This window comes from Hypomesus transpacificus, chromosome 24, assembly GCF_021917145.1.
Source record: "Hypomesus transpacificus isolate Combined female chromosome 24, fHypTra1, whole genome shotgun sequence".
Taxonomy (NCBI): domain Eukaryota; kingdom Metazoa; phylum Chordata; class Actinopteri; order Osmeriformes; family Osmeridae; genus Hypomesus; species Hypomesus transpacificus.
Genome location: NC_061083.1, coordinates 3,129,194 through 3,155,799, shown reverse-complemented (window position 1 = coordinate 3,155,799; position 26,606 = coordinate 3,129,194). Strand labels below are relative to the sequence as shown.

Genomic DNA, 26,606 nt, shown 5'->3' with positions numbered 1-26,606 from the left:
AGTCATGTGCTATTCTCTCCTGGCCCACAACTAGTTTGTCGCTGCCAAGTTTTGTTACCACCCATGTTGACGTTAAGTTCCTAATGACGTGGATAGGAAGCCAGGAGAGGTGGAGAGCCGTGGTTTGGGGTTTCCTGAAATAGCCTAGGTCCTGTGGCTTTGGTGAATACTATTATCTATTTTCCTCTGCTGGAGTGAAAAAGCCTGCTAACAAGACTCTCACCTTGTCAAGCTTCCAGATCTCCCCCAGTGATGTCCTCACATTTTCTCTCTCACACACACACACACACACACACATACACACTCACTCACTCCGCCCATCCCAGGCAGCTGTAGGAGAAACAGAAGAAGAAAGCAAGCCCATGAATAAACGACAAAACAGCACGCCAATCAATCCTCGGCAAACGCAGGAGCGGGATCACAGCGCGCTGGCGCGCCCTGCAGCCTAGCCCCCATAGCCTAGCGCCGCATCGGAGGTAGTTAGACGACTGCTCCCTTTACCCAGCGCTGAACCCCACACCACTGCGCCGGGTATGCATCTTCCTGTGTTAGCGTCTTTTGAGGTTGGAAAGAAATCATGCAGTCATGTTTTATTAATGCACTCTGCCATTTGGCTGTTGCTCCTAACTGTGGAACATGCAGAAGGGATTTGGAACACTCTTTTTCTTTTGTTCTTTTTTACACTTTGGCACACAAATGTGGGATTAAGGATGGGTGGGGAATACAGACTTCTGGTTAGAATATTAAGGCATAAAGTCGGCCTAATTACAGAGATATATTTTCTGGCTGTTTCAAATGATGTCCCAACGCAGAACTGGGGATTACCAGCTTCCTGCTTCTGTTATTTCCATCAAGCACGATAGAATGGGTTGCCAGATTTGGAGTTTCTCTCGTATATGGCTAAACCTATAGGCACGTCATCCAGAGGAGCCTTCTAGCTAACTTGTTGCTTTGATGAGTGAAGGTGATGCTGATGGAGACATTGCTGTCCTTACTTTCAGTTCACTGACCGCGGAAGAGATTCGCTCCTCCCTTACGGCAGAATTCTGCTGTCATGTCACTCCCAGTCACAGCAGTTGAATTCCTGTAATTATGTTGACTTTTCTCTCTCTCTAAATATGGTGATCCTCTCGCTCTTCCGCTCCAGGTAAACACCCTTTAGTTTTTCCAGCCTGGTCAGATTGGGTCCCGATCTCTATGATTACCCTCGACTTGAGGGTCACTGGTTTTCTTGTTTTGGCCCCTTGTTCACTTTGGCTCCCTGCCCCAAACACACATCTCTCTCTCTCTCTCTCTGTGTCTCTCTCTCTCTGTGTCTCTCTCTCTCTGTGTCTCTCTCTCTCTGTGTCTCTCTCTCTCTCTCTCTCTCAAGCTCATGGCTCATATATATAATTCTCAGGAAGCCAGAGTACTTACACACATAGTCTGAATACTTTGAGAATATTAAATACTTCACTCTCCACACTTGGGAGTATTCTCTTTTGCGTACGTGACGAGTGTTGCGACTCAGTTGCAAACCGCGGGGAAAGAATGTGTGCGAGCGAGACTGGGTTGGAGACGAGCGAGCCGGAGCGGAGTGCAAGTCTGTCACTAAACTAGTGTGAACCCTGCACCGTTGGCACATTCCAGAGGTCAGACAATGAGAAGGCACACAGTGTACTGTCTGACTGTTGACGTCAGGCTGCCACGGTTCATAAACAGGCACGCCGTGCCTCGCTGGCACTGAGAAGCCGAGGCTGACCCGTCTGTGAGAGGTGCCATCAGGAGAATCGATCGGGAGAGGAAAAACGAAAAAGCGAGTGATTTGCCGTGATCGACTTGGAAGGAGTGTAAAGGTTGATGTGTTGCCGTATCTTGTGACAGTTGGAATGTGAATGAGGATTCTCTCACACACGACGCCTACACTTAACCTGACACTCAAAACATGGTCAGGATGCCAAGTCGAAAATACTTTGCTGGGAGTCTCTGAACACATGCTCACGTCACACACACACACACACACTCTACTATTACAGCACACACTGTGATGGTCTCACTCCATCTCAAATAAATATTTGAAATGTTAATAGTTAAGATATTAAGACGTGAATCATTTCTGGCTGTCAGTTTTGTGAGCAAGCTCATTCCAACTCAACAAATGTTCCATAATTACGATGTCAGTCAGATCCGAAGCTTAATGTCAAATCAGATTGCTGTGACATTATAACATTAGCAAAAAATAACTTGTTTTTAATGATATTGCCACTCGTTCTGCGAGTTTGTTCGATACCCTGTCAGGGACGCGCCACGTGGCACGCGGGGCAGCGTCTGGTCGTGGCACGCCGAGCCGATGTTAGAAGAAGCAACACATGCCGTGCTGTGGAGTGCGACAAGGGCTCAGGTGGACCACCTCGGGGCCCTCCGAGAGGGAGAGCTCTCCCAGGCCGAGAGCCAGGGCCGCTCGGCCAGCCAGCCTCTCCAGACAGCTTCCTCCTCCTCGTGCCACGGCCATGCTGCTGCCAGCGCTCCGGGGGCGGGGGGAATTTGGTTCCCAACGATCGCGGAACATGCCAGAGTCGTTTGTCATCTCCATTGCCAGAATGCCGCCACGGTAAAGCCGCTAGCTGACTCCATTGTGCCAGAAGGGAGACCTTACCTCCCTCACCTGGGTTAGTGAAGGGCCTTGCGTAAGAGCGTGAGATGAGAGGTGACACTCTCAGCTATGTCAGACTTCACTAAAGGTTTAGTCTATATGACAGGATTTATTCTCTCTTTCTCTCTCCTAATACCTCCATTGCGGAATTCCGGGAGAACTTTGAGTAGAATGATCTATTCGGTGGCATTGATTGACTGGGGTTTAATCTCCCAGATTCCTTCTCTCTTTGTCGACCCCGGCTGAGCTCTCTCTTATTCCGTTCCCCGTGTACCTTTGAACCCTGCGAGATCCTCTGGACTGGGTCTGTCAAGGCAGGCAGGCTCTGGAGGAGTGATCTACTTACAAGTTCAGGACACGGGTTCAGAATATGTCACTCGTTCTGCGGTAAAAATCGCTTTGACTCATTTCAGTCAGAAGTGTTAACGCTGATGAATATTCATTTTCCGTCTCTTTTTCTGTGGAGTTGTGATGGCTGACTAAAAAGAGTTGGAACCTTTTGAGGGTGTCTGTAGGATTTAGCCGTGACATTTCTGCGGCGTCTGCTCCTGTCACATTTGTCTCAAACGGTCTCTTTTCATAGGTCAAACCCACAGGCCGTTTGAAGCACAGGCATTGTGACACTCAACAATATCCTTCCAAACCATCTCCCCACTTTGATATCCTTATGACGAAATGTTCAATACAGTTTTTTTGTTTGTTTGTTGAAAGGCCTCATTAAATTAAGTCATTAAGGCACAACAGACATATTTATCCATACGCAAATATGAATATGTCCTCCTCGCCAACTCCAATAAAAGGTTATACAACACTTGTTTATGGCGCATAATTCAGCGTTTAATCTCCCTTGTGGACGCAGTGCAGTCATGGCATCATCTCAGCCCCAGGGATTAGCCCTCGATCTATGCCGAGTGTTTGCACTCGCTGCACTCCGGATCACAATAAATAAGGCATGCAGTGGGCTGCCATCACTGCACCCCATCCCCCATCCACCTCTTCTTTATCCTCCCCAACCCCAACCCCCACCCTCTCTCCGCAGGGGGAGCAAAGGAGAGATGTCTCATATGGAGAGATTTAGAAATAGCACATATCAGGGGGGTGTGGGGGTTGAGGGAGGGGTGAGGGGTGGAGGGAGAGGGCGGGAGGGAGAGGGCGGGGGGGCGGGCGGGCCCACAGGCAGCAGCAGCAGTGCTGATTTCATATTTCCGTTATCAGTGGGACCCAGTGGGGTGAGAGCCAGCATGGGAAAGACCTGAATTTAGATCGACCTTTCCTCTGCTCCCTGTGCCGCGCTGCCGTATGGCAGTTACCGGCAGCCGCGCCAAGTCCCTCGGCGGAAACGGTGCCTCCGTGTAGGATGGGGACCAACTGAATGGAGGCTGAATGTTTCTGTCAAAGTCCCTATACTCTGAGTTAAGTCTCACGGCTCCCCCTACAAATCACATATAACACACGTAGTCTGTAAACATCGCTCATGCTAATGTTGCCGTCGACGTTCATGTTGATGATGGACGTGGTACTGAGGTGTTGAGTTGAGAGGCGGGCATTAGTGAGGACATGGGGTCCAGGTGTTTCCGCGAGCCAGTGCAGCGGAGTTGGGAGCTGTGATTTAGAGTTGCTCAGAGATTAAACCTTCCTCTCAGGCAGTTTTCTTCCCTCCTCCCTGGCTCAGGAAATCTCGACTGAACTCATGTCTTCTTTCACGTTTCTAAGAGGCGTTAAACCTTTCTGGATTAAAGAAGGTAATCTGACAGGCAGAAGATTGTATTAGCTGTGAGTGTTAGCAGAGTCTTTAATTTCTCTCCCCTTTTCATTTCTCTCACTCCCTCTCCCTCTATTTCTCACTCTCTATTTCTCACTCTCTATTTCTCACTCTCTCTCTCTCTCTCTCTCTCTCTCTCTCTCTCTCTCTCTCCCCAGTCTCTCTCTCTCCCCAGTCTCTCTCTCTTTTCATCTTACCTCATCACTGACCTGGGAGATAGCAATAATGTATTTTAATTTGGAAAATTTCCGGTCTCTTCTCCACACTCTTTCACACCTCTTGTCCCGCCCCCCCCGCCCTCTCTCTTTTTCTCAGTCTCTCTACCTCTCTCTCTCTCGCTCCCTCTCTCTCTCTCTCCCTCCCTTTCTCTCTCTCCCAGCACTGACAGCACACTTGTGTGAACCCCATGATTTATCGTCTGCTAATCCACGCTGATTATAGAGCTTTTCCACACAGGCCCTTATCTGTTGCTGAGCCTGCTTTTCACTCCGGAGATGCCAATTATCACAGACCTGGCTCTGGCAGACAGCTGCAGGGGCCGACGCTCCAGGCCTCTGACGCACACACGCTCGGACCCAGCACGGGGGGGGGGGGGGGGAGGGTGGGGAGGAACCCACGGAGTGGGCCTGGAGACGCGGGAGGCAAGCCCTCGTCGAGGTCCAGCCTGGTTCCAGTGCAGTCATGCCCACATTCTGAGGGCAGCAGGGGGGGGGGGGGGGGGGGGGGGAAGGGGGCTCGCCCCGCGGGGAGGGTATGCACTGGGGGGGGCGGGCATGCGCTCAGCTGATGTGGGGTCTGATTGTCAGGGTAATGGGAAGTGACGCGCACATCAGAGCAATGTGGGTCAGAGAGGCAGATGACCAGCCCGCGGCCTGGATCTGCTGCTCCTGTCTAATCTGCTCCAGCGCTGCCAGACGGGGCTCTCTAATCGACCCTGATATTCAGTGAGCACACAAACACACATTACCCACTCTGTTTCACCACAGGGCACGGGGACCACGCGTGTGCGTGCGTGCTCGCGAGCTGCGGAATACATTAGGTTGTGTTCCTGCGTCGGTTCACTGTGCTCAGATACAGTCATAAAGTCTTTTTTTTTCTTCTAGTTCGGGTCCCTTGTGAAACCGTGACAGAAACTCTCTAAAATGGAGGATGGTAATAATTGGTTGTCGAGCATCGTGTTCCTTCCGATCAAATTTGTCTAAAGGCAAGATATTCTTTTAGGGAAACGAGGAAAGTAGGCAGTTGGTTTCCGTTACACTTAATGGGACAAATTGCTGTTCGTTGAAAGCATGCAAAATTCTGATTATACTGCTATATGTATCTTATCATCTCTGCTCTTGTTGCTTTGATGTAATGGCCACATTGGTTGCAGACATTTCCACGCTCTCATGGGTTGGAAAATGTTTATGCAGAATTTCTAAATTTGACCCTGGAGTGTGCTGCCTCCCTGCATTATGCTCTCCACTGAGGAGAAATGGGTCGGCCCGGACTTGAGGCTAACGCGATGTGGGCGAGAAAGGAATGCTCTGAAGCCATTTTGCGAGTGTTTGGCCAGCACCTGTGTAAGGTCTTAACAGCCCCATCGTTGCCGTGGGGAGGTGACACACTGGGCCTTGAAGTGTTGTGACATTTTCTGCTCCAGCAGGTTTTTACGGTGCTGCAAGGGGCCCTGGAGGAGCCACCGCAGCCCGTTTAGCCAGTGCGAATCTGCCGTTGCCTCATCAAAGGCAGTAATTTCCTGTCTATTTCAACCCCCATCCCCCTACCCTGAGCTCTTGTCTGCTAATCCCACCCCCGCAGCCCCCCTGGCCCCCCTCCTGGCAGCCTGCCTGCCTGCCTGGCCCACTCTGCTCTCTGCTCTGTGCTGTGTGCTCTCTGCCGGTGCTAGGCTGGGGCAGGGCTAAGGCTGCGCGGCTATAGGCATTGTGTCAGCAGGCTCGCGGCTGAGCGCTAACAAATCCTCATTGTCCAGCGCGGGGAGCGGTGACAGAGAGGGGGGAATCGCTGTCTGGTTTCTATTCAAATTCAGGTAGGGAGGCCGGGGAGGGTTCAGGGTGCAGGGCTTAGCTCCCCAGCCAGGGAGCAAAGTCCAGACCCCGCGCAGGGCAGGCTGGGGGGGGGGGGGGGCAGAGGCCACGTTACACAAGCCCCCCCCTCTTTTTCCCTCGCTCTCTCTCTTTCTCTCTCTGTGTGTCTGTCACTGTTTCTGAATCACTCACCCAAAGCACAGAGACTCTGACTTTCACAAGTTCAACAAGTTTTATGTGTGTCCCCTCCTCCCATCCCCCCCCCCACACACACACAATTGACCAGATAACAAGTTAGTGAAGCTAACCAGTTTTTGAAACCCACACATTTCTGTTCATCAGTGGCCTCAAATGAGCCCCTCTCGTGCTCTCCTAAAGGGGGTTATTGAGTTTGTCTTCTGGTAGTCAGATGTCCCTGGTGGCTACACTGAGATGTGTATCAGAGCAACAAGAATCTACATGTTAAGGCATCTCTCAGGACGACGTGTACTCGGGCCCTTTTAGCGCCTCGCTCCTATTCAGGCAGTCGGCGATGTGGCGCACACGCGCTCACTGAAGTCTTTTTTTTTTTTTTTTCTGTTGACGTTCTCCAGAGCCCTGGTTGGTTTGAACAATGCCACTGGAAAGATATATTTATATATATATTTATATATACTTTTTCAGAGCTACTACCAGTTCATCGTGGCCCTGACTTCATATCTTTTCATTTTTTTTCTTCGTACATTGCAGGGATTATTTTCGATGTTTGTTTTTGCTGTTTTGTTATTTGGGCTGTCATAAACCTTTGTAGTAGCGGGGGTTGTTTTTCAGTGTGGCTGTGCTGGTTTGTTCATCTGTGATCTGAATGATGTTTTTGGTGTTGCTAGTCCCCCTCTCAGACGGCTTTTGCAGTGGATTAAGGGCTTTGGACAAACGCAGACGCGACAGAAAAGATAGGGACGCCCGCCGTTTCCTGTCACTCAATACATTCCAACCTCCCCGACCCCCACACAACTCGCCAGAAAAAAGAAAAAAAGAAAAAAAAAAAATGCGCGCACACACACTCACTCACACAGACGAGCCTTTCTGCAAATAACAGTTCTCTCTTTCTCCTTCCTCTTTCACCGCCGCTCATATAACCTATTCCCATTTCCTTTGCTGTGTTCTCCTCTGTCATTACTACTTCACACCGTCTTGATACACGCCGGCTCACTAAAAACACACCGTCCCACGACAGTAGTCGGCGAGGGAGAGGGGTGAGGGGTGAGGGGGGGAGGCACGAGGTGCCTTGCTCTTTGAGAGGCCGGTCACGAAGTGAAGCATGGCCACCTCTAACCCCCAGGCGTCCAGTCCCCCCTCCTCCAGCGCCCCCTGTCCCTGCAGCAGCTGGCTGACCTGTCTTCTCCTCCAGCCTCTAATGGCTGACCTGTCTTCTCCTCCAGCCTCTAATGGCTGACCTGTCTTGTCTGGATGGGCCGGTCGCTTTTGTCCTCTGTCTGGCTCAGTTCCTCCCCAGTCAAACACTGCTACCGGGCACAGCCGGCATTCTCAGAGACCAGCGTTACAACACACACACACACACACACAGAGGAATGGACGCACACTCGCAGACGCTCACACATGCACACGAAGACCCCCCCCCTCCCCCTCCTCCTCCTCCTCTCACATACACTTTTGGCTACTTTGCACACTTTGTCCACCGCACACAATCTCTCTGTCTCTCTCTTTCGTACATGCATCCTTTTCAGAACTCTCTCACACACAGACCCTCTGTTTCGTACACACACACGCTGTTGTAGACAAACTGTACCAGCACGTACCCCTTCACAAGACTACACGGCATACAACAAACACTGATATACTACACGACACACATTTTCATAGTTGCGTTATCGAAAGAATCTTTAAGAAATACGGACACAAAGTCTCCCTCACAAATATTTTCTGCCACAGTTGGTCGACTAGGACAGACGCGGTATGTGCTAAATGAATACATGACATTCTCATTCAGAAAATGTGGCACATAACCAAAAGGAAAATAACTGTAACATCCCGCTCGTTGCAAGTCGAACAAGTAGCGAGTGCGAGTGTTATTAAAGAGGCATGCAGACATCATGCTGAAGAGACTTACACAGTTGGCCAGAGGTGAACTGTTACACAACAGCAAGTCAATGAAACAGACACTGGGAAAGAGGACTTCAAATAAAACGATACTCACCTAACGAACAGCTGACATTTATGCGATTAGTTTTCTTCTTCCTTTTACCCCCTTTCTGAAGGGGGGGGGGGGGGGGGAGAAGAACGTGCTCGTGGGAACAAAAAGAGAAAGAAAACAAAAGCTTCCATAGCCGGGGAGTAACTTCCCTCAAGTGCACACGCTGGAAAGTTGCTGTAGAAATGAGGGGAAATGAGTGGAACAGACGCCTCTACGGTTCTTGCACTCTCTCTCTCTCTCTCTCTTTCTCTCTCACTCTCTCCCCTCTCTCCCTCCCCCCCTCTCTCTCTCTCCCTCTCCACCAGACACACACTCTCGCAGACACATGCTCCGACACACTGCGTCTCTGTCTGATCCTCTGCCTGCTTCCAATGGGAACTCGGCCAGTCGTTTGCAAATACAAGTGCCTTACAAATCCTTCTATCTCTCCTGCCACTCGCGCCACCTCTCTCTCTCTCTCTCTCTCTCTCTTTTTCTCATCCCTTTACTTCAGCTCGCATCGACAGGCACGCACGCACACACACACACACACACACAAAAGAGCTTGGCTATGCAAGTTATTGAACTGCTCCACATTTTCTTGCATGAACTATATATGAACCAGTTGATGGACAGGAGCACATTTAGTCATGTGTGGAGGAGAAAAGCCAGCCATTGGCTGAGCGTTGGAGAGCCCGGGGCTAATGCTGTCTGATTGGTCAGCTGTCCCACCATTGAAAGCAGAGCCTCTTTCTATTGAATGGTTGCCATGCTGGGTGGGGCCACTATTTGGGTGACGACTGCTGGTGAAAAAAATAAAAAATAAAGCATTCTCTGAGTTCTTCTCAGAAGCAATGCCAGCTATGCAGAACACAGAAGTAGACTGCTTGGGGATATTGAGCACATATGAAGGGAAATCGCTTGTGAATTTGATCGAATAGAACAGTCTGACAATTATACGCCTAGGAGGACTTCCTGAAACTTGAACTTGCACGCTTGCACAGTAATGATAGATTTCAATGGTTTAAATCCAAAAGCTCAAATACATCACATTTAAACAAGATTGGGAGGTATAGATTCATAATCACAGCCCCCCGCTAGCTGGCTAGACTTTGGTATCCCACAGAGACTGAATGGCTCATGTCTAGTCTTATGATGCGCTGCAACCCTGCACCCCCCCCCCCCCCCCCATTGTGTGGGTATGTTTTTGTCTCCCTCTCCTCCCTCCCTCTCTCTCTCCTCCCTACCCCAGCCTCTCCTCCCTACCCCTCTCCTCCCTTCCTCCCCCTCCCTCCCCCTCTCCTCCCTCTCCTCCCTCTCCCTCTCCTCCCTCCCCAGTGATGACGACAGAGTGAGTCCGGGAGGGCTGCCAAGTGCTTCCATTCACACCTGATTAGATCACTGTGACCTGGATAACATCACTGGGCTCCGCGTACCGCACTACACCGGGGGGGGGGGGGGGGGGCTTTTGTTTTGGGCACGCTTCCCGCCTGAATAAAGGGACGGGGGTCTATTAAAAACAGGTAGAAATGTCCAACGATGTGATAAGAGCTGCCCAGGAGAGGAGGGGACAGAGGAGAGAGCATCAGCAGATATAGGATTTCTCCCTGGCCAGCGAGTGCGGGGAAAATCTGTTCTTAAGTGGACGTACGCCATGCCTGAGATTACAGTATAAACTCCCAGATGCATGAGCAGTGGAGAGCTTCTGTCTTCCGAGTCCCCCTCTCTGTTGTAAAGCTGGAGATGAGGCTGGTTTGGATATCAGCATCCAGAGATAACGCCGAAAGTCGAGTTAAAGCTGGGTAACTTTCTTGAATAAAGTGGTGCTGTGTGTCTTTCCCACGCATAGACTCCCACTTATAATGACTTAATTGTAGAAGGAGGGATGAAGGGATGGAGGGATGAGGGCCAGGGGGGAGGACTAAGCACATCCTGCAGCTATGTCTCTGATGACAGGTCTGTCCTCGACCTGCCCTCCACCAGTCTAAACACAGACCTGGACCCTTAAGGCTCGTCTCTGTGGTCACTCATGCACGCATCTTTACATCACACGCACGGAGCTTGTACTTGCTTGTCTCACTTCCCGGTCTCACCTCTCTCCCTGTCTCACCTCTCCCTGTCTCACCTCTCCCTGTCTCACCTCTCACCCGGTCTCACCTCTCTCCCTGTCTCACCTCTCTCCCTGTCTCACCTCTCTCCCTGTCTCACCTCTCTCCCGGTCTCACCTCTCTCCCTGTCTCACCTCTCTCCCGGTCTCACCTCTCTCCCGGTCTCACCTCTCTCCCAGTCTCACCTCTCTCCCGGTCTCACCTCTCAGCATCACACGGACGGAGTGCGTGCACGCGCGATATGCTAGCGAGTGGGTTTCCTTTGATGTGAGGCTATGAATGCCGGACCGCGAGTGTTTTCCCCCCCCCTGGGAGGATCAAGTCCAGTAGTCAGGGGTGAATGTGTGCGGAGGTGCTGACGGGGAGCTGCTCCGCAGGGCGTCTCTGGCCCTCCCTGAACGCAGGCGGTCCTGAGCCTGATCTGGGGGAGTCATGCCGACTCTTCCTGGGCAACAGGGAAACTAGGTCACTGTGCATATACACTGTGTGTGTGTGTGCAGCTGCAAAATAGGGCCTTTACATAAGAGTGGGATGGGTTCCACAGTTATGCAGCACTGCTGTTGCAGAGATGCTTTCAGACTGCAGCAAACCCCCCCCCCCCCATGCCATCGTGAGTGTGTGTGTGAAAAGAGTGAGAGACAGCGTGGGGAGAGAGGGAGGGAAAGAGAGAGGGAGAGAAATAGAAAGAGATGAAGCTCTTCGTCCTCGGTGTAGATCCCACAGAACGCTGGAAAGGCAGGATCTTATTATCATAGCCAAGGCACAGTGTGGAGACTTGAGAAGATTAGATGCTTCTTGCCTTTGAAGTGTATTTCCCGTCCATTGTGCGATGGCAAATTCCATCAAGTGTTTGAGAGAGCTCTGATAAGAGGCATGGGTTATGAATGTGCCGGCATTAAAGCCCTCATGTGAGCATTAAGATGCAACGCTCTGCTCTCTGTAAATATTTTCCTCATTTCAGTGGTGTCAGTCATGTGAGTTTCATTGTAAGTCCACAGATAACGAAATAATATAGACAAAGGACGTTATGAAGGGATGTCCAAATACGTGAGACGTATAGATAAAATTCACGTCGATATTGTTTTATCTTTGCACTTCTTTTAGCCTTTCTTTCAGCCCGAATCAACTACAAATAATGGTGTTTGTATAAGATAATGCAACAGTCTTCCAGCATCCAGTATCTTTATTAGCTCTCAGGAGAATGTTTGCAGATCTCCTACTGGATTGGGGAGCAGGGAACAGGGAGCAGGGAACAGGGCTAGTCCTGGGGGGCCGGGGGGGGGGGCGGTGGGTGAGAGCAGCCCTGCATGGTCAGCGGCTCTCAGATTGCAGGGGTGGTCATGGAGGTGGTGCGCCTCTTTGATCTCCTGTGCCGCTGTGTCCCTCCTCACCTCTTTGAACTTCACTGTTTCGTTCCCCCAAGTTAGTTCCTCGGAGGCTCCGGGGTTGGGTGTCAGAAAAGGGGGGGGGGAGGTGCGTACCATCAGGCCTGGTGTGCTTGTGGGGGGGGGGGGGGGGGGGGGGGGGGGGAGGGGGGGAGGGGGGGTGAACGGGGGGTCAGTGCTCAGGGGGTCCGAGCAGGGCCCCGCGGGGCCCCAGCCGGACAGGATGTCCCCCAGGACCAGCGTGAGGAGAGCCGGCCCTCAGATCCGGTTGCAGGGCGGTGTGGGTGTGCGGCGTCTCCCAGACCAAACACAAACACTGTCGGCCTGGGGAGGGGCGGCCTGAACACGCCTGTCCCATCTGGGGGGTGAGGCCTCGGGGTCTCTGTCAGGGCGATGACCCCCCCCCCCCCCCCCCCCCCCCCCGTGCCTTCGCCTCCGGCTCACATCCCTTCCTGCTCAGCCCTCCAAACGCCCAGATGGAGAGCGCAATGACACGGGAGATAACTGAATTCAACATGCGAGTGATCACTTAAGCACATTGGTTACCACTGGTTGTGTTGCGATGTGGATGCCTGATACATCGAATAGTTGGTGGCCGAGACCTTTTGAAGAACTACGTGGATTCCAGTGTTCGAGATTGGTTGAGACGGCGCATTTTGTAAAACTAGGTTCCTCTTTGACACTTGAATCATGAGCTATGGTGTGGTGGAGTTCAGAGGCCCAGTTCTTTTTTCTTTTCTTCTGGCAGTAATGATCCTTTTGGCCACAATGTGCTGTGTTTGCAGTCTCTCTTTGCGATTGTACAGTACTCTGCTGGTTTACTGAAATCCTGCCCCCTGTGTTGCTTGTGAATTATTGAGCTGGTTTGGGAAAGCCAGCCTTCTGAACATGAGGGGGGTATTTTTAGTCTTCTAGTCACTAAGTGAGGGTCTAAGAAAAATGTATTTGGGGGGGCACTCCCTTTTCTCACCACACCACACCCCCCCCCTCCCTTTTTTTCCTTTCCTCAAGTCCCGCCCTGTCTCTTTCGAACCTTGTACTCCCCCTGATCCTCTTGACTTTTGTACATATTCTTTCCCTCTGAGTTCAGGAGCCTTTGTCTGCACATGTGAGAGGGAAGGGAGAGGTTATGGCACGAGGACAGTTTCTGAACCGTAGAAGTTTTGACGAAGTGTTGCGTGTCTGAAATCCTGGTGTCGTCATTTTCTTGAAATTGGACCTTTGGGAATTTCACATGGAAAGGCTATTTAGCTGGTACGGACTAGGAGCTACTGACTGGAAATGCTAACAATCCAAAAAGGGGTCCTTGTAATAACGAATCGATGCTGTGATAAATGGAAATTGATGTGGCAACTTAGGTATAATTTATATGTGGCAGATCTCTTGTGTCCCAACTCGCTCTACTTCCGTCATCCTCCCCCCTCGTCCTCCTCTCGTCTGGGTGAACAGGGCCATTTATAATTCAGCCGCTTCCATAATTCATCCATTCCACTCAATACTTCCTCCGTCCCCTTATTCTCCCCCCCCGCCCCCGTCTTGTGCAGATTAGCATAAAATCAGTGTCTCTCACTGAGGGGAGAAAGCTGAACAAACCCAACAAGCATGAAGTGACACGGGCAGAGAAAACGAGGGGTCCAGTCCGGTGGAGACGGCCTCCTATGCTCATCTCCATAGTCCTCTCTCTGATCTGATGCCTCGTGACACATTGAGTCTAATTCGTAGCCTACAGAGCTGAACAGCTGTGGCCTAGTTTGTTTTTGCTGCGTTCCGGTGATGTCACTATTTGTGCCCAGTAAGGCTGACTCTCTCTGTGGTCAGTGCGAGGCTGTCAGTAGTGGTTCTCTTGACTGCTGACGATGGTGGCGGGGGAGGAGGGTAGTGGGGGGGGGGAGGGTTGGGGGGCCTTTAGATGGCGCTAATGATTTACGTGGTCAAGCGGAATTCATAAGCCAGGTCACTGTGACTCCAAATTATTGATATGTATGCACTCTGCCCCTTTATACCCCTGATTAACGTCCATTTAGTTCATACTTGATTATTATAGACACGGCTTTGTTTTGACCTTGTTTATTGTTTTTCCATAAACATACTGTTTTGCAGTGTACAAGCGCTTAATGCCCCTGTATTTTTCAGCTCTGAGACATGTTATGATCGGGATAAATCGTATTATTTGTGTAGGATGGTACAGTGGTGTAAATATATCTTTTTAACCATTTGCTCTGCAGTACTTGTGCTTGTACAGTATTAGGACGTGTAGCAGGCCTGTGTGTTGTGAGTGCACGCATACCTGGACTCAGAGGCCCAACACGCCCCAGCACGTCTGACCAAGTGCTCGGCGTGGCAACGACGACCTGTGAACTGGGGATGGAGAGAGCCTTTTAACGCCTCGCTAAACGAACACGGGGAACAAAGTCGCGAATCTGCGCTCTCAATTCGCGTTGTCGCATGCGTCTGGAATGTTATAGCAAAAGGATCGTGTTTTTTTTTTCTTCTTCATGTTATTCCAGATGGAAACAATGAGAGTCATCGGGGTGACTAACGTGAACATGTGTCTCTTGTTTACTGCTCACGTGGTGTTTGTCTGTCAACATGATCCTGCAGACCTTTTCCTGTTCAACCACTACCTCAGTGAGGACCGAGCCGGGTTAGGCCAGGCCAGGTGTCTGTCCCAGGTCTGTGGATCTCCCTCCCCTCCCCTCCCCTCAGACGGCTCGGTATGCGGCTCGTGAAGATGGCGGTGTGTGATTATTGCGGTGATCCGGGACCTGGGGATGATGGCAAACGTGGCGTCCCCTCGCATTCCTGGCTCGCGCGCGCCGAGGAATGTGCCTGGGATGCCTGCGTCGACCTGCTCTAGGAGGAGGGGGGGTATGGGGGGAGGGGGGGGGGGGGTCGAGGGGTGTGTTTGCGTCACCGCTTCCTGCCCAATGCGCGGTGGAGGGCGGTGGGGGGGGAGGGGGGGGGGGGGGGGAGGGGGTGCTCAAACTGACTGTGCTCAAACCAGTCAGACCAGCCAATCCTCAAACCCCCCCTCCCACCCCTTTTGATTAGAGGTCTCCATAGGGTGTAATGACAGAATTGTGTTTCTGTCAGTTCCTTCTGCCTGGAGTGGGCTAATAGTCACGTTAGCCTGCGCAGCATGTCATTAGCTCTCCACCCGTAGCCCAATGAGAGGCAGCTCTGTCATTTCAAAGCTAAATCACAGGGCTCTATGGGGCTCACAGTCACACCGGAGCTCGCCCGCCCGCCCCCTCTCACTTAATATGCGCAGGCTTATACATACTGTAGTAACACGCCGGAATTACCGTGACACTCGCTTAAGGAAAAGGCCAACTGGGAGCCCAAACGGAGATACCGTCTGCGATAGCGAGCCCGCGCAGCGCTGCGCTCCATCACGCCATCTCCCCGTCACATGAAACAAATTGCTCATTTCTGACCTGTGATTGGATGATGCATGGTTATCACTCCTGTGATTAGCGGGCCAGCGTGGCTTCCATCCTAGCCGGGATTAGTCTGCTGTGATTATTAGCCTAAGCCTTCCACTGCAGGCTTGAGAACCAGTGACTGATGAGAAATTATACTATACTCATATTTATGATTATATACTTGTGTATCTGGAATTGGTTGTCAAACTGGTAATTACACTGAGTGTAGTTTGGATCCTCCCTATGGTGTGTAATTATGACCCTGCTTCAGCTACGACCCTGTGGAAGTGTTGAAGAGTTCCGGAACAACTCTTAGACATTTTCACTCTCGCTCCCGTGTTCCTCTCGGACTGCGGGAAGCGATATCCCGTCGTCGTCGTCGTACGCGCACCGCGCTCCACAGCTGGTCACGGCGAGCTATCCAAATCGCACCTCAGTTTTACCCCCCCGGGACAGGAATGTTCACGGTGATAAGAAGTGCTACGCTGAACGTGGATGATTAGCTCGTCCCCAAAGCTATTGTTAGCTTCATAAATGAGAACCCTCCTTAAAATCAGAGCTTGGCGCTACAGTAAGGCCTCTGATAATAGAGATACAAGAGCTGATTACACAACAGATAGTGTCTTCAAAATCACCCCACTGACCTTCTCCTCTTCCGATTGTGTCTTCTTAACTTTGCCCTTTACCGGGGCATGTTGTGTAAGTAACGGCCACGACATGAATAATGTTGGTATTTGCACGACAGCCCGGGCAGAGCGGAGAGCTAACTGGAGCAGGAGAATGGTGCTGTTCGGCAAGGTTTACGGCTGTTATTCCTACAGGCGATGAGCGTGAAAGGAGCTAATGCCATCTGACAGTTCTGGAGCAAGAAGAGGAGGGCTGGACGAAAAAAGGAGGAGAGGGAGAGAGGATGAGAGGGGAGGGGAGGAGGGGGGGGGGTGCGAGAAGAGATAGAGGGGGTTGGCGAGGGCTGCCGAAGGGGTAGGGAAAGGGGAGAGCAGGGTGGGATGTTGGGAAAGGGAGACAGGGAGACAGGGGATGAGCTCGATAGGGACAAAGCAGGGATGAGTAAGATATGGAAGGCGGGATGAGCTGTGTGGGGGAAGGAAGAAGATATGTAGGGATCTCAGCCGTTCTCTCCTCTATTTGGGGTATTATGTATATTGTATAGGTGCTATTAAAACGACACCCAAGTCAGGAACTCACCCTGGTTGGACTGAAATGAAGGATTAAAAGAGGTATATGGCCTATGATTCTCTTGAGGCAATCTTTCTTGCCTTTTTCATCACAGGGGTTATCTCTCCAATCCAGAGTCGCTGTATGTGCGGCGTGTGTGATGTGACAGTGAAAATTGAGCCTTCGAGGGGATTCCTCTGATCTGTTCCTCGGGCAGGGTTCAGTCGAAACATTCAAGGAAGGGGTGAACACGGTCATCCCGTGGCCAACCCGGGGCCAACCCGGGGCCCGGAATGGAACACGGAGCGGGCAGAAAGAGGGAGATTAAACGGACGGATGACCTAACGAGAGGGGGGGGGAGGAGAGAAAGCGAGGGAGCGCAGAAGGGAGAACAAGGCCATGGAAGCCAAGAAAGATCCCACTGTAATTTGGCTCCGACCCCCCGATCTGCCTGCTGCAGCTCTCTCTCTGAGGGAGGAGTAGGAGACAGAGTGCTGCACCCTGCTGTCACACAAACCTGTCATTATGACTTGGGCTCAGAGAGGAAAACAGTCTCACTGTCTCATCTTTTAACACACACAAGAGCGCAACCGCACAGACACAAACGCACACACACACACACTCTCATCTCTAAAAACCAAACGGCCCAGATGCTTGCTTTGAGTTCAGGCGCAACCCATTTTTACACCATATAGATCTTAATGAACTCTTGTAGAAATGCTAATGACTTCATCCTAAAAGGACAGATAATAGCACTTCTGTCAGTTTATAAAACATGGCTTTGTTAACATACGGCTTATCTAAGAGTGAGGTGAATATAAATCCATATTTCCACATGAAGACAACTATCGTCCCCTGTGAAACACTGCCAGTGTGTATCGTTTGATCCCAGGTTTTCGCGGTAAATCCTGGATTAACACCTAAAACATTGTTTCTTTGGAGTTGGTTTTAATACCCCATCATCAAATATCTCTCTTCTCGACTGGGCTGTTTTGAAGGAGATTTATGGAACTGTGCTTCAGTCGTGTCTGGGTTTGGGAAAGAGCAAGTTGATTCATGTTGGAGTTATCTGCCTTTCTGTCTCTGGAAAAAACCGTTGCGAGCCTCACAGGTTTGGATTTTGCTTCCCTCTGGTGGTAAACCCTCATAACCTCAACTGCCACTCTGATGACTAGGCGCCCCCTGTGTTGAATTCAGTTAACTGCAATGAAAAGATCACGCCATAGAAATGGCAACATAACCAGTATACATGTATAACATTATTAAATTACTATGGCTGAGGCCTTGTCACTGACACTTATTAATAATATTCTCCAGTATTTGAAATGAACATCTATAATAATATCAATTTACTTAATATATATATATTTACAGTGGGAGCAGCAACGCACATGAAAATAATTGCTTAAATGTATGTACTCGATCCGTCACCTACCTAAAGCCCCTTTTGGCGTTACCTGCGTCGGATAGAATGACAGTGATGAATAATTAGCGAGTTTCGCCTACCTAAACTTCGACCATCTCTGACTAACGACCAGGCGGACCCTGCAGGATGTTTGTGTAGCTCACGACAGCAGTTGAAATGAGATATAACTTGCACCAAATGGAGTCAACACATAAACACATGCAAACCTACGCACAAACACAAACAGAAAACCCATCAGGTTGTCATTAGTGTGTCAGCTAAGCAGATGATGAATGAACAGTGAAGATGCTCAGAGTGAGCGTAGGGGATAGTGCTCATTAACAGGACACTGGTCAGCTCACTGGAGTTTTATTTGCCCTCTGAGGTAAAAAGGACGTGAAGGGGGGGGGGGGGGGGGGGTTCAACCTGATTGATCAATTGGCGGCCAAAAACAAAATGCATCTTGGGAATGTAATCTGGTTTGTTGTAAATCTAATCTTTATGGTGGACGTGACTCCACTGGGGTCAGACTTGGCTTGACACCCATTATCTGTCTCTGTGGCTATCATTGTATCATTGTCATCGTTCTGTTGTAAGACACTGCTTTGATGTGCTTCAGGTTTTTTTCTATTTGTGAAAGTGGATCAGTTTTTTGCCTTTAGTGATTGGAGTTGTCTTGAGGGCTTTTGTTTGAACTAAAACATAATGTTTTTGCTGATGGTTTAATATGTGTCAGCTGTGTGTGTGTGTGTGTGTGTCTGTGAGGGAGTGAGAGATAGACAGAGAGATACAAGAGATTAAGAAAAACAAGCGTGGTTGACTGTTCCGGTCATACAGGCTTTTCATTGCCTCAGAGGCATCCTACACTGGAAGGCTGTGTGTGTGTGTGTTGGGTGGGGGTGGCTGTGTGTGTGTGTGTGTTGGGTGGGTATGTGTGTGTGTTGGGTGGGTGGGGGTGTGTGTGTGTTGGGTGGGTGGGGGTGGGTGTGTGTTGGGTGGGTGGGGGTGTGTGTGTGTTGGGTGGGTGGGGGTGTGTGTGTGTGTTGGGTGGGTGGGGGTGTTTGTGTGTGTGTGTTGGGTGGGTGGGGGTGGGTGTGTGTGTGTGTTGGGTGGGTGTGTGTGTGTGTGTGTTGGGTGGGGGTGTGTGTGTGTGTGTGTTGGGTGGGTGGGTGTGTGTTGGGTGGGTGGGTGTGTGTGTGTGTGTGTTGGGTGGGGGTGGGTGTGTGTGTGTGTTGGGTGGGTGGGGGTGTGTGTGTGTGTTAGGTGGGTGTGTGTGTGTGTGTGTGTGTGTGTGGAGGAAGGGGGGGTGAACAAAAGACTCCCCTTTGTAATGTTTAGGGAAATGCAAAAACAACACACAAAAAGCTCTCTCAAATTGACAATAGATCAAATTTGCATTACAGCCAACAACTTTAACATGATCGCCATTGTTTTACCGGCCTTTGTGTACTGGGTTGTCTTGGGGTCAGTGTTGGAGTAAGGTCACATTTTTTTATACATTTTTCCTGACGGTGTTGGAAAATTCAGAGTGTTGCGAAAAAAACAAAGTTAGATGCTTCCCATGGATTTCAAGAGGCATCTGAGTCACTCTTGTGTCCTTTTTGGGCGGAGAGCCTGGGTCATATATCTCCACTATCACCACCGACTGGAACTGCTTAAAGCAGAGGCAGTTTAGATTGAGACGACCAGTACACGTTTCTAACAAGCCTGGAGCCCTCCATGAGACGTTGAGAGATAGCCTCTACCTGACCTCTGCCTACAGGGAGCTTTCCACAGCACCCGGAATGACGTCCCTCGTCATGCGGCAGCAACAACCAATCAGCTCTCGCCATCGTCCCGTTTTCCACGACTTCAAGGTTAAAAGCAACATGGCTGATTATGCTTTTGTTTTTCGGCGGCGTGTGCATAGGGGGGGAAAAGGTGCTAAGGTCAAGGGTGACTCATGGTCGGTTCCCATGCCCCCCCCCCCCCCTTCCTATTAGATTTCCTATTAGCATTGACTACATTAGGGTTATGCCTCTCAGACCCAAAGCGCCAACACAGAAAATCTGATGAAGATGGAATTAAATGGGTTTGACTGTATTACTACAGTAAATTGTAGTACTGTATTACTAGTCAGATCATTTCTTAGACGGACTGGAGGAATTACAGAGAAGGTAACAGTTTGCATGATTAGCTAAGTGGGAAAGAATGTAATTTTTCATCCAGGCAAGCCTTGCTGTTATGAAGCGTGAGCGTTCGTACCGAGCGCTGCGCGCAGATTGGAGATTAAAAGCCTAAGCATGGCCTATCCTAGACCTTGCCTTTGACACCATGGCATATGGTTCGAGACTCTTAAGAGTAGGGTTTTAGTGTCCAGTAATCTAGGAAAACGATGAGACTTATGGATTTCGTCACCACAGTTTGATCATGGCAGGATTCCCACGAGCGCGTTCGCTGGCATTGCCAACCCATCAGAGTGGGACTCGATCGCGCTCATCAGAAACACCCCACTTCCACTCGTACACAATCTTGATTCCTCCTGTCTCAGTTTATTCCACCTGTATCTCTCTATCTCGCCAGTGGCATTTGAATGTGAAAAGCCTCTTATGTGTGACTTACTGGGGTGTGTCATTAGCATTCAAATCGGGGAGGGGAGGGGGTTAGAGGTGAATTGGAGGCTGGGGGCGGTGAGAGAGTGAACAAGTGGTGTGAGTAGGGTGGAGCCCTGGAGGGTGGACTGGGAGGGACCTGGCTGGACAGGACTAGTGAGTCTAGTAGTGGTGTGCTCCCTTGGGGAAGAGGGTTGAGTGTATTAGGATAGGATAGTGTTACTGGATCTCCAGTACAGCAGACAATGTAAAGTCCACTAAGGCAACACTGGACTTTCAACATGGCTACTTAAAGAACCCTCTGAAAGGAATGAAGGAAGAAACTCCACTGGATGGTAAGACAAGACTGTATCTTTGCAGAAAATGACTGGTGTGTTTCCCTCAAGTCTAAATGGCTGATTTGGTTTTAAAAAAAAAATCTTTTTTTTTCTTCGAATTGACTGTATTTGGAGTCATACATTCCTTAGATTCCTGCCTTGGGTTGGTTAATTCTTGATGTGTCCACTGACTGAGTCACTCAATTAGTTAATGTCAGTGTGTTTTGTCAGTCTAAACCTGTGTTTATGTTTGGACATGCACTTTGGTCCTCTTTCAGAAAGTGCCAGAGGCAGGGAGAAGGAGGGGAGGCCAATTTGGGTCCAGGGAGCATTGTTCCAATACAGAGAAAATAGGGCTATCAGTTCCACCCAAATAACCCCTTGCCGTCATTGGACCTTAAGCCAAGCAGTGACCCTAGGGCATGAACTCTCTGGTCATGTGACCGGGCTGTAAAGTGACCAGTAGTTCTAGCTTAGCCTACGTGCAGATAGACACAGGCTGTCCAGGGAGGAGGTTGTATCAGGAGAGAGAGAGAGAGAGACAGAGAGATCATGAGACTGTGGCTGCCTTGTTCTATGGGGTTTTCTTTAACAGTATCCATTGCTTGAATGGAGAGCAGGCAAACTGGAAGAAGCATGAAATGGAACCATGGGAAGGTAAGGGAGGATGGGAGAGTGAAAGGGGTTGGGTCTATTGGCTTAATGGCCCCCATACTTTAACTAAGCCTAATTATGTGTAAATGAGAGAGCTATGTTGTGTTTTCTAAGGAAGCGAATATACATTCTTGATTTACATTTTTTACCGTTCTACATTTTGATTGTGGATATTTACTTGGATTAAGATAATTGTGATCTTAGTTTTATATTCAGTTATAATGGTTCAACCTTGTTATTTTACTAGTTGTGAAATATTTCCCCCTAAGTTGATTCTGCAATGGGAATTCATTACATTATTGGCATGTTTTAGAGGATTCTGCAAATTGCTCATGTTGTACACCAGTATCTCATATCAGCTACAGCACCCAGAATTAAACATACCCAATTACAGATTCAGTATTATCTTAGAATGTATATTTGTGTATTCGCTGGTGAAGGTTATTGTGAAAGTGCAGTTGTGGTGTCGATGGCTCTATAGATATCTGTACAGATAGCTCAGTGTTGCCCTACATCTCTTGAGTGTTGTCCCATACGTATTGATCTCTGGTATGTGCCTCAGTGGACCATCTGGAAAAAGGCTTTGTACACAGTCAGCAATGTTTATATGATGTTAGGATTAGTCCACTGGGCAGTGTTAACTCTACTGGGCCTAGATAGAAGCAACACTATCTCCACACCCAGGGTTAAAGCTGAAACAGAAGACAACAAGGTCCAACCGAAAGATCTCCATGGCTACTGCCGCTTGTCAGAATATGGACATGCTGCCCAGGGTTCATACAGTGGACTAATCATTTAGTGGCATAAATAATTCAATCGTTTGGTGATCGAAGGAATGAACAAGTCTTCCCTCAAGTTGTGTGTTCCTCATTCTGAGGATTGGGTGATCTTTTGTGTGCTTGGAATCAGTTTAGTTACGCCATGTCACAGTGTGGTGGCGTGGAGCCGTTGTGTTTGTACATCTATTTTGGATCTGGGAGGTTTTGGGCCTGTGATGTTTTCATTATTCAGGAGCAAAGGTTTTTTTTTTTTGTATTCTTCGTGCCAAACCCCAAATGGTTTGAGTCACATACATTATTCCAACCTGTCTTTTTCCCTTGCAACGCCAGGCCTATCTTCAAGGGGCCGAGCCGATAATTATTTTTTACCTTAAAATATGCGTGGGCGAAGCCTGCGACAGTGAAAACAGAAAATGTCTCTCTGGCAACCGTTAAGAGTGGTTAGTGTACGTGAAGGAGGCAGGCTGCACTGGGAGTGCGCCCCTCCCCCCGATCTAATCCCCGGTAAACAACCAGAGTATTCCAGGGTGTTCCTGCTCGAGCCCGAGAAAGGGTTAATTCAACTCTGTCTTTCATCATGTAAGGGCGACCAGGGCTGCCTCTCTCTGCTTGTCGCTCTGCACACCACGTCACTTATTACAAGGTCTTCTTTGAACAGAAATTCCTCTCTCTTCTCCCCTGTGTGTGTGTGTGTGTGATGCGGGGGTAGGGGGATAGAAGCTATGTGAAGATCAATAACGGGGGAGGTCAGGGACCAGGGCACTCTGAAATGCAAGCTATAAATAGCCGACGCCAAAGCCCTCCTTATTATCACTGATTTTGCAGAAATGAAAAAGAGCCGCTGATGTCCTTCACAGACCAAACCGTGAAGTCTATGACGTTTCCCAACCTATGTTTTCTTGGGAAGTGTTGTTTCAACTGCCTACTACACCCATCCCCCAGCAAACAGACACAACACTTTGAATCTAACAGACACAAACACCATCTGATACCCCTTATGAACAAAGGATGATGCAATCAGCTCCTGGGTTTGGACAGTGTTGCCTCAGGTTCGTGGTTGTCCTGAGTCACTGTTTGATCAGACGCATAGAGGAGATATGGCCCAGTATTACAAGCGCTCGTGTTGTTAAAATCCACCATGTGGTTCATATCAGGTTGTGCTGACTGTTTAAGCTTGACATTAACTAGCCGAGTATCAAACTGCTTCATTGGCATTTTGCCAGTATGCTTATGTTTGAAAATAAAGCTTTGGTGGATGAACATTTGTGTTGGCTAAAGCTTTGACCTGGGATTTAATATATTTTTTTACGCAAAAACAAGAACATGGTCCCCTTAATACACCGTTTTGCTTTAAAATAATGATCGTTCAGAAGACTGGGGGTAGTTTTTCTACAGATATGTGAATGAGTAATCCTAATCTGCCTCCTCCCCAGCTGTAGCGAGGACAGCTGATTTACCTAGAGGCTTAACAGGAGAGAAACACCCTGAAATGTCAATAGAGATTGATGAAATTCCAATATTAAGATCAAAGACCTGTTAAAATGTAGCCTTAGATGTATACATCAGGAAAATCAATGGTATTCTCCGAAGAATTCACTATTTTAAAATAACAGCGAAGAGGCAGTGTACAAAGCAATTAGTGAGTTTAGTCATTCCGAACACAATACTTTTGTATTGTTTTTCTGTAATTGTTTTTTTGTTTTTTTTACCAAATAGTTGTACAATTCTCAGTGTAACAACATTAGAAAGATGGTAAATAGCAAGTTTGTAAAAGAAACAATTGAACTGATGTGACAATATGATAATTCCCGTCAGTCTAACACCGTCCTGTTTAATACAGTGTTAATTTGCATAATATTAACACTGGTATTGGCTAGTGTAATTACCCAATGCTAATGACCCAGTCTGTAATCCCCGTTCAGATCTCAGTACACAACCCAAAGACTGTTGTATCCAGTCAGCAGTGTCAACAGGCTACCATTGTGATGACTATGGAGGAAATCTACAACTTTATGGAGGTTAAAAGATTAACATAACCCCATAGTAAAGGAGTCTAAACAGCATGGCGGCTGTGTGTGGGAGTGGAGGTCCTGTGGTGGACTTCACCATCCATTAGCTTCTAACAGACAGAGGCCAGGGCTTTTTGTGAACATGCATGTGGCACACTATAGAGAGAAAACTAAGGCTAGCCTCAGGTAGAGGAGCAAGGAACACAGATAAAGAAATAGGGAGAGAGTGAGGGAAGGAGGGAGGAGGGGGGGAGGGTGTTTGCAACGGAAAAGTACAGCAGATTCATGCAACCCCCGCTCTCTCTCTCAGCTGGGCATGATTGTGATGGAAACACAAGACAAAACCTCCTTGAGTCAAATTCCCTTCAGCAGCCTTGTCCCTCTGTCACACCCTCAAAGGCTGCTTCAATCTATACGCCAACCTTTGTGTGACTGGGGATTGGACAAAAGGAAGATTTTTGCATGATTCTCAGCTCTCAGGGACATGAAGAAGAAAAAACACTGTGTTTAAACAAAAGATAGAGGCTATTCACTAACAAATGAACAGAAGGAGCAACATGCTATCTTATTTGCGGCATAATTTCCTTAATATACTACTCTATACTACTACACTAGTCTAAACGTAAAACAATGGACTTGAAAGTAAAAATAAAAGGTATATCTTGCTCACACTGCTTGGAAAATGTCAAGAATGTTGCAACAGCCATGACGTCGAAACAGAAGCAGTGTTTGTCAACTCCATTGACCCAGGTTGAAAAAAATGCTTGAGTTGCATTTCCTGGTTGCGTTTAAAAGTTTGAAATGAAACCCAGTCTGACCCCTTTGAAACAATGCAAGCTTTAATGGGCCCGGGGGGAGGGCCGGGTGAGGGTGCGGTGAGTGAGGGGGTGAGGGAGGGGTTGAGGTCTCAAGACCCCGGCTGTAGAGAGGGTGGAGTTCAAGATGAAGCAAAAGCCCGATTTTACAGCTCTCCCACATGTCCCGTCACTGGGATTTATCACCCCTGTCACATGATCCAGGAAATGCTGGGGGAGGGGGGGGGGGGGGGGTTAGTGTTTTCCTTACCAGAACCAGTTCCGGAGACGGAACCAACCAGTTTCAGATACTGGACCGCCGTTGCCGCTGAGGGGGGGAGGGGGGGGGGGAGGGAGGGGAGGGGAGCCAGAGTATAAAGTGACACATTGAGATCAAGTGTGTAAAGGTGTGAAGCTGGCGGTTTATATGGTGGCCATGCACTTGAAAGAGAGGGTGATAAATTTAACAAATAAGCCTCTCGGGTGTGAATTAAGGAAACTGACAGTCATTGTGTTGTTCTCATTGAAGGAAGTCAGGCATTTCACATGGGATGGTCAATGAAATATATGGTTTTAATGCATTCTTTAAATCACCACATGTGCTCAGGAAGATAGACAAATGGCCTTTTGTGGGAGACAGGATCCATAGTTTAACCGACGTGATCTTGTGCATGCTTTGTGGCAGTCGACGCCCCGCCCCCCCTCGCAGCTATCTGGGCTCTAAGGAAGATAGCAGTTTAAGATGGATCCATAGGTGGTTGGGTCCTCCCTTCTCGCAGACTTAGCGTCTCTCTTCCACTCGGAGGCTTATCTCTTGATTTTGACCTCGAGCTGCTTCTCTCCTGATCCTCTCCTCCGCTCAGTCATGCTCAGGCTTTTCCCCCTCGGCCCCTAAAGAGCCTCCTTTAATCAGCCTGGCTCCACTCACTTCCCACTGACTCATTGGATCCGGAACATTAACCCGTCGTTGTCATTTTCATACGACACCTGACAGGATGTCACTCGACGGCGTAGTGACGTGTCTCAATCTCAACCCCCTCTGTCTCTGTCTCCGACCGTATCCAGGATACTTCACTTTGAAAAGTAGCCCGAGAATGTTTTTTGCTCGATCACGTCGGTTCGATGACCGCCGTCCCCGGGTGTGTGGAGGATGTCAAAATGTTAAGCACGAGAGAAATAGTTGGAATTGAGTCGTGAGGCGAGAGCCCTGCGACCCCATTGTCTCTGTACAGTGTGGCTACCCCGCCGCTCCAGAGGCTCCCAACCCCACACCATTTAAATGGTAATCTCAGTGGGCTTTAGAAGTCTCCTATTCACCCTTCCTTATATCCAGTAGAGGCTTTATCCTATGCATTCCTCCCCCACTAAT

General features: G+C 49.2%; 1 protein-coding gene across 3 annotated transcripts in view; it reads left to right on the top strand.

Moving 5' to 3' along the window:
• nr6a1a (nuclear receptor subfamily 6, group A, member 1a) overlaps nt 1–26,606 on the top strand; it is a 37,862-nt gene that overhangs the window by 4,602 nt on the left and 6,654 nt on the right. Inside the window, exons 1-2 of one of the 3 annotated variants that reach the window (XM_047048223.1) lie at nt 20,979–21,032; nt 21,622–21,658. The exons of 1 other annotated variant lie outside the window; for it this stretch is intronic. In XM_047048223.1, the coding sequence (XP_046904179.1) occupies nt 21,643–21,658 (16 nt within the window). In that variant the 5' untranslated portion in view covers nt 20,979–21,032; nt 21,622–21,642. Of the gene's footprint in view, nt 1–20,978; nt 21,033–21,512; nt 21,659–26,606 lie in introns of those variants that run through there. One more of the 3 variants, XM_047048222.1, reaches the window with a different exon arrangement.